Source organism: Doryrhamphus excisus, chromosome 7, assembly GCF_030265055.1.
Source record: "Doryrhamphus excisus isolate RoL2022-K1 chromosome 7, RoL_Dexc_1.0, whole genome shotgun sequence".
Classification (NCBI taxonomy): Eukaryota; Metazoa; Chordata; class Actinopteri; order Syngnathiformes; family Syngnathidae; genus Doryrhamphus; species Doryrhamphus excisus.
Genome location: NC_080472.1, coordinates 9,341,657 through 9,350,083, shown reverse-complemented (window position 1 = coordinate 9,350,083; position 8,427 = coordinate 9,341,657). Strand labels below are relative to the sequence as shown.

The 8,427-nt window shown below is 39.8% G+C and overlaps 1 protein-coding gene across 1 annotated transcript; it reads right to left on the bottom strand.

The window, feature by feature from the left end:
* Positions 1 to 1,483: 1,483 nt before the first annotated feature.
* On the bottom strand, positions 1,484 to 6,821 carry LOC131132365 (uncharacterized; the record flags this gene model as incomplete). Its single annotated transcript, XM_058077944.1, is given in 7 exon segments — positions 1,484 to 1,733; positions 1,735 to 1,859; positions 1,861 to 1,910; positions 1,913 to 2,212; positions 2,278 to 2,487; positions 6,113 to 6,220; positions 6,800 to 6,821. Coding segments are annotated over 7 exon segments (1,065 nt in total), but the record flags the coding sequence as incomplete, so codon positions are not given.
* Positions 6,822 to 8,427: the final 1,606 nt, after the last annotated feature.

Sequence of the window (8,427 nt, the reverse complement as noted above, 5' to 3'; positions counted from 1 at the left end):
ATCTAATTGTTCGTCTTCACAGTGCGAAAAAAAGACGGAAACGCTTCCCCAAAGTCGTCAGAAACATCTTCAAAGTGTCACATCTTTGAACCTCCCCTGACATTTTCACAGGAATCGTGTCCTTTCTACTTTGGCTCGTAATCATGCAATTACTTGAAATCGCGTGAAATCACCACACAGAAAAAAGAGAAAAATGATATTTTTTCTTCGTTTTTATTCCACTTCAATCCCTGCCATGTTTTTTGGGGGGTGATTACTGGGAAAGACATGGTGGTGTTGTTATTCTTATCAGCAGCCTGGCAACAGCCCACATTATGATGAGGGAGCGTCTTTGAACATCCTGAGCCTCTCGCTACCTCTGGCTCTTTTCGGGTGGGCGGGGTGTGTGTGTGTGTGTGTGTGTGTAGCCATCGCTTGGCTTGTCAGCCTGCGATCCTGCCAAGCACTCCAAAGACCAAAGGTATGGACGGTTCACAAACAGAATTTTTAAATCTGGACCACATCAAAGGCCTGAATAGGAAATGACAATAAACTGCAGAGAATGTCAATGAGGTAACATAAAGTAGCACACAGGACAATCGCTAATGGTAATGGTGGTAATGGTGGTAATGGTTTTGTTGATTTCCAAAGATGCTTAACATAGTTGAACCGAAGTACATCACTTGTTGCACAATTCAACATGTTGTCTTTCTGTATTTAACAAACATCGGTTTTCTTTTTTTTCTTTTTTTTTTATCTCGGTTCTCATACACTGTCTCAGTTATTGCACAATAGAGCATGTGACAAATTTTTGTATTTGACCTTTCTTCTGCTTTTCCCATCAGGGGTCACCACAGCCAATCAGCCGCCTCCATCCAACCCTGTCTCTCACACCGACTACCCTCATGTGCTCATTCACTACATCCATAAACCTCCTCTTTGGTCTTCCTCTACGCCTCCTACCTGGCAGCATCCTTCTACCAATATATTCACTATCTCTACTCTGGACATGTCCCAACCATCTCAGTGTGGACTTTATCTCCAAGGCCTCTAACATGTAATGTCCCTCTGATGGATCCATTCCTGATCCTATTCATCCTGGTCACTCCCAATGTGAACATCAGCATCCTCATCTCTGCTGCCTCCAGTTCAGCTTCCTGTCTTTTCCTCGTCTCTAGACCAAACAACATGGCTGGTCTCACCACAGTTTTGTATACCTTTCCTTTCATTTTAGCTGAAACTCTTCTATCACATCACGTCTGACACTTTCCTCCACTCGTTCGCTTCTTCACCTCCTTTTCACAATCTCTGTTGTTCTGAATTGTTGACCCCAAGTATTTAAAATACGCCACCTGCTGTATCTCTTCTACCTGTAACCTCACTCTTCCGCTTGGGTTCCTCCCATTCACACACATATATACCCCGTCTTGCTGCAGCTAATCTTCATTCTTCTCATTTCCAGGGCAAACCTCCACTCTTCTAGCATCTCCTCCACCTGTTCCCTACTCTCACTACAAATCCCAATGTCATCTACAAACATCATAGTCCATGGAGATTCTTGTTTAAGCTCATCTGTCAGCCGGTCCGTCACCATAGCAAACAAGAAGGGGCTCAGAGCTGATCCCTGATGCAGTCCCACTTACACCTTGAACTCTTCTGTCCTACCTACAGCACATCTTACCTCTGTCTTACAGTCCTCATACATGTCCTGCACCACTTGAAGTTACTTCTCTGTCACTCCAGACTTTCTCCACATCTACAAAGACACAATGCAGCTCCCGCTGACCTTCTCTGTACTTCTCTATTAACATTCTTAAAGCAAATACTGCATCTGTAGAACCATACTGCTGCTCACAGACTTCTGCCCGTATTCTAGCTTCTAACTACTCTTTCCCATAACTTCATGGTATGGCCCATTAGCCTCAGCGCAGCACATCACCCTTGTTCTTAAAAATGGGCACCAACACACTTCTTCTCCATTCCTGAGGCATCTTCTCACCACATAAGATCCTATTGAACAACCCGGTCAGGAACTCTACTGCTGCCTCTCCCAGACACTTCCAGACCTCCACAGGTAGACCATCAGGACCAAGGGCCTTCCCACTCTTCTTCCTTTTCAATGCTCTTCTCACTTCCTGTTTGCCAATGTTTGCTACTTCCTGGTCCACAGCAGACACCTCTTCTACTCTTCCTTCTCTCTCATTGTCTTCATTCATCAACTCTTTAAAATACTCTTTCCATCTTCCCACCCCACTACTGGCATCTGTCAGTACACTTCCATTCCTGTCCTTGACCAACCTTTCCATCTTCCCATCCCACTACTGGCATCTGTCAGTACACTTCCATTCCTATCCTTGACCACCCTAACCTGCTGCACGTCCTTCCCATCTCTGGCTCTCTGCCTTGCCAACCTGTAGAGATCCAGCTCTCCCTCCTTACTGTTCAACCTAGCATACAAGTCATCATAGACCTCTTGTTTGGCCTTTGCCGTAGTCCTCTGGCCTATGCCTGCCAGCATAAATTAGCTGCAAACACCAACAAAGAAGAAACTGGTGAGCACCAGTTAAAAAGTTTGGCTTAACTTTGTAAAAAGAATGCAGTTGGCTCAAAGTAACATTGAGGTAGAAAAAAAGGATGCTGCTTTTCAGAAGTACATTTTTTGTGAAAGTGCATGCCTGTGACAATAAACATAAAACTTATATTCAAGTTGAACGTTTTAATATTTATATACATTTTGAAAATAGCCCTTTAAGAAAAAAATCTACTTTGTTCAAAAGTTGACATCATTAACACATTCAATCCCAGCCATTTTTCAAAAGTCGTCCTCCTCAGTAATGGCTACTTTGGATGATTTTAAGGCACACAGAATATCATGTTCTAGGGCTCTATAGACATGGTAAATAGCAAAAAAGGTTAGACTCATCTTTCTTCACAAAAAAAAAAACATTTGTCTTACATTTTCCATTCTTTAGTAATAAGCAGTAGAACATACATAGATACATACATCTCAACAAAAGAAGGAAGAAAAACAGTATTTTGTGAAAATATGCATTTCAAGCATAACCTTCTTTTGACACACATTTGGCCACATATATATTTTGCCGAAATATATAAAAAACTATGCCAAAACATAAAAACACAAACGTCCGGCTTAAAACTCTGTCAAAAATGCTCATTTTGTATTATGCAGTTACAAATGAGTTCATGGAGAAGTTCAGACATTTCATCCATTTTCATGCAAAACGTTTATGACCCTCCCACTTAAAAACACATACTTGGTTTACATGATACACTCAAAAAATAAACGTTTAGCCTCAACAAAAAAAATCAACGCAACAATTTCCATTCGTCTTTCTTAGTTATGACAACTTAATTTGAAATTGCTTTGAACCAACAAACAATATTGCATTGCACAAATTAGCTTTTCCTCTTCACTCAAAGCTCATTTTAAGTAATGCTTACTGAATAATTGTAATAATTAAAAGGGACAAGTTTTTAAGTTTGTAACTCAAAGAAATATGTTAAGTTAACTGACCTAATCATTTTAATCAAATTAGTTTAATTTGTTGTCTACTTAATTATAATAACAATGCACACAGCTTTTTTAAGTAGCAGTAACTTTATGTGTATATATGTGTATATATGTTACCAAGCTAATTTTATTAAGTCATGGCAACTTGAATTTTGTTTTAAGCTTACCAACAATAAAATTTGAGTGCATATGACATGCTAAATTAAGTTCATGTAATAGCCAACATTATTATTTGAACATAACTTAAAAAATAAAGTTAGCAACTTAAAAAGTGTATAAAATCAAAATCAATTAAATCAATTTAAAAAAAAATCAATTAATTACATTTTTTCCATTGCATTTATGTATTAAATCAAGTGGTGTCAACAGATACTCTGAATTACTTTTTAGAGTGTACTCAAGGGTATGGAACCTGTGGCTTGGGAGCCAGATCTGGCACATTTCTTAACACATTAAAATGTATTTATGTATCTCAATCAGAAATCACTCCACATTCTTTATTGCTCTCTGGTTCTACCATATCTTACTTATTGTGTGGAAATATGGGTTAGGTTAATAACTATAAAAGCAATCTTCACTCGTTAAATGTACTGCAAAAAAGGTCATTAAGGATAATTCATAATGCCGCCTCCAGAGAACATACTAACTCCTTATTTCTAAAATCACAAATACTTCAACTTGCTGATATAGTTCATCTTCAAACAGCTAAAATAATGCTTAAGGCTAAAAATAAGCAATTAGCTAAAAATGTCATCCAATACTTCTCTACAAGAGAGGAGAAATATGATCTCAGGGAAGAAGTACATTTGAAACACTTCTATGCTAGGACTACGTTATGCTAGCCATAGCATTTCAGTATGTGGAATCAAACTATGGAATGGATTGAGTAAGGAAATCAAACAATGCACAACGATGAGCCAATTCAAGAAACAATACAAGCAGTTGATGTTAGCTAAATACAAGGATGAAGAGTCTTGAACCAGTCATGATGTGCTATATATATCACTATATTGACACTTACTATGGTACCCATTATGGCATTGGATGATCATATCACCTCCTACTTCGGTACATTATTAAAAAAAACAAAAAACCTTAAACTGTATTATGGAAAGCAGGAAGTGAACAAATGTAACAGTTACTGATGCAGTAGCCTACCTGGGTCATTGAAAGGTCAAGATGTAAACTTCCCTCCTTTAATCAAATAGTCAGCTAGCTAATTCTGCAGCACCAAATCTTCTGACAAAAAGATGGTGAAAAGAAAGAAAGATAAGGATTACGGTGCAAAACATGAAGCCCCAGAATTAATGGTAAGAAGTATTGTATTTATTATTGGATAGCTTCACTATAACAGTGTTAATAAAAAAATACACTCAGAGACTTATTATATTTAAAATTGTTGGTCTTTCTTTAAAACTCACACATTTGGTTGTATTCAATGTTAAAAAAAATTATACGGCTCTCACTGAAATACATCTAAAGATATGTGACTTCCATGGCTCACTTAGCCAGAAGGTTCCCAACCCCTGGGGTAAGGCCCAGGTTCAAAAAGTGTGGTACCAAATGTTGTGGATGGTATGTGAATAACTATTACAAACGGCATTAACATTTGTTTTGCTCTACTGATTATATTCTTTGTATGCCATGTTGTTGCAGACCACAGCAAAAGAGCATGGAAATCACAGTTCACCACATCTTACCACAGCTTGTCACTACTTGTCAGAAATAATGTGTTTTAAAACAGCTACTACAACACGTCGAGTGCTTTTTGTGGTTTATATGTTTTAAGTGGGGAGCAGTGGGGGTACAGGTCAAATGTTTGAAGGGTTTGGGAACCACTGCTGTAAATTTGGCAATTTCAAATAAAAATGTTACACCAACGACAACTACCATCCTGGCCAAGAAGGAAGGCTAATTTTGCAAAAAGGAGTGAAGGTGTTAAAGAGGACTTATTGTGCTCATTTTTTGACCCTGTGTATTACGTAGTGGACGTCTATAGACCAGCTATAATTTGTGACATCACAAAAGGGCAGTTTTGCCACACCTTCCAAAACTGAGCGTTTTCAGCCATCCCAAACTTCTTTCAGGGCTCACTTCCAAATGTGCAAACATCATTATTTGAAACTTTGGCATCGTTTAATATGAGAATAAAACATTCTTACTACATTTATTGGTCAGGCATACTAGGAAAAAGCATAGTAGGCCCCCTTTAAGTACCCGGAGAAAACCCACGCATGCACGTGGAGAACATGCAAACTCCACACAGAGATGGCCGAGGGTGGAATTGAACTCAGGTCTCCTAGCTGTGAGGTCTGCGTGCCAACCACTTGATCACTGTGCAGCCTGGCGTGGATCAACTTATTAGAATTAAAATAATACTATTAATTTCTAAATATTCTAATAACTCACAAGCACTACTGTCGCCATTAAACTAATGCAAACTGTATTTCATGTATTAACTAGCCATGTGTTGTGTGTCAAACAATTAGCTGTGCTCCAATATCAGCCCCATTTTCCTCCCGTTCCGTAAACGTTGCTTCCCTGTGTCAGATGCCAGCCAGATAGCTTTATCTCTTTCACCTTTTTCATGTGCAAACGTACAGCCGCTGGATCGACGCTTCAAAGGACGCCACACGTGTGTGATAGCTATCTTATCTCCAAAGCGCACGTGTAGCTCGCAACGCAAACTTTCTTTGCGAATGTCGCCGCCTGTGAAAACAGACGTTTAAAAATAGAATTTCGGGCACATGAGACGGCTGTTTTGATCACGATGGCACCAGGCTACAATTGACAATAAGGGACAGCTGTGTGCGGGTGTTGCTGTGTGAGAACCTTTTGTGCAAACCTAGTTATTTGCGAATAAAAAAATATGTATATGTATGGAGGCCATCTGTGCAACCTGAGTGTGATTACAATGTGTAGGTCAAAGAGAATGTTCATTATTGTATAGTTCACAGCAGATCACAATATAAAATAAACATATCTCCCAAGGAAAAACTGCATCTCAGCTTTGTGATATAGGTGCAAACGGTTCTTATTGTGATGGGATGTGCTTTTGGATCCCAGGATGCAGAAGACAGAGGGAAGTGCACAAATAGTCTTTCATGGTTTCTTCGGGAAAGAATGCCAGCCAAACTAACAAAAGAGCACCGCGAAAAATGGGCAAGAGAAGGTTTACTCTAATGGCCAGACCATCCAGGCGGAGCTACAGGACGTGCAACACTGACTCTCGCTGGCGGGACTGGATGGCACCCAGGAAGGCTAACAGCAAATTAGCATGAAGAGTACGTGGCTTGGCGGTCAGTGTCATCGCGACGCATGACAATTATTAGTGTCAAATTCGTTCTTTTCTCTTTTATCCCCATTTTTGCCGTTTTTTTTTTAATTGATTTTCCAAAGTTGATTCTAAATAGGCTGCACTCGGTCAAGTGGTTAGCACGTAGACCTCACAGCTAGGAGACCAGGGTTCAATTCCACCCTCTGCCATCTCTGTGTGGAGTTTGCATGTTCTCCCCGTGCATGCGTGGGTTTTCTCCGAGTACTCCGGTTTCCTCCCACATTCCAAAAACATGCTAGGTTAATTGGCCACTCCAAATTGTCCATAGGTATGAATGTGAGTGTGAATGGTTGTTTGTCTATATGTGCCCTGTGATTGGCTGGCCACAGGTCCAGGGTGTACCCCGCCTCTCGCCCAAAGACAGCTGGGATAGGCTCCAGCACCCCCGCGACCCTCGTGAGGAAAAGCGGTAGAAAATGAATGAATGAATGATTCTGAAATAATCTTTAAGTCTGTCTTTAGATCTTAAGTTTTCTTATCATAATATTCAGATTTTATTTCCATAATATTTTGACTTGATTCCCTTTTTCCACAACTTACAGCAATTTTTTCACAATATTACAACAATATTTTGACTTTATTTTTGTAAAATTACAACTGTTTTGTCCATTTCTACTGTTGTTTTTCTCAAATTTCCAACTATTTTAACTCTCTATTGTAAATTCTTTCTCGTAACATTATAACTTTTACCTAAAGTTATACAAAAATGACAACTTTTTTATTATTTGTTTGCTTGTCCTATTATCTATCCATCTGTTTTCTACCGCTTATCCTCATGAGGGTCACGGGCGTGCTGGAGCCTATCCCAGCTGTCTTCGGACGAGAGGCGGGGTACACCCTGGACTGGTTGCATAGACACTCACATTCATACCTATGGACAATTTGGAGTGGCCAATTAACCGAGCATGTTTTTGTAATGTGGGAGGAAACCGGAGTACCCGGAGAAAACCCACGCATGCACGGGGAGAACATGCAAACTCCACACAGAGATGCCTGAGGGTGGCATCGAACTTGGGTCTCCTAGCTGTGTGGCATCTTAAGATATATTTTTTAATGAACTAAATGTGATTATCTCTATTCAGTTAACCAGAGAGTCATCTATAACTTCACAGTGCTACAAAAGTCTATGAGTTTCTGTTTTGGGCTGTGTAAAAAACAAACAAACAAAAAAAAAACATTGAACTGTGGCTGTGGGCAACCTCCTGATGTAGTGATGTTAACGCCACAACATTACTGCCAGAGAAGTATCATGAATGGTCAGCATTTGATATGGTTACTAAAGTACACCACATACTGCATTTTTTGTGCTTGAAACTGCTTAATTTAGGCCCAAAACATGTTACATTTCCATAAATATACACATTTGTTCTAATTATAGGCCGTAGTCAATTGTAAAACAGTGAGGAAATGCAATGTAATTTTTTTTTTAATGAACATATTTGGAAACGGGCGGCACGGCGGTCTGGTGGTTAGTGCGCAGACCTCACAGCTAGGAGACCAGGGTTCGGTCCCCGCCCTCGGCCATCTCTGTGTGGAGTTTGCATGTTCTCCCCGTGCATGCGTGGGTTTTCTCCGGGTA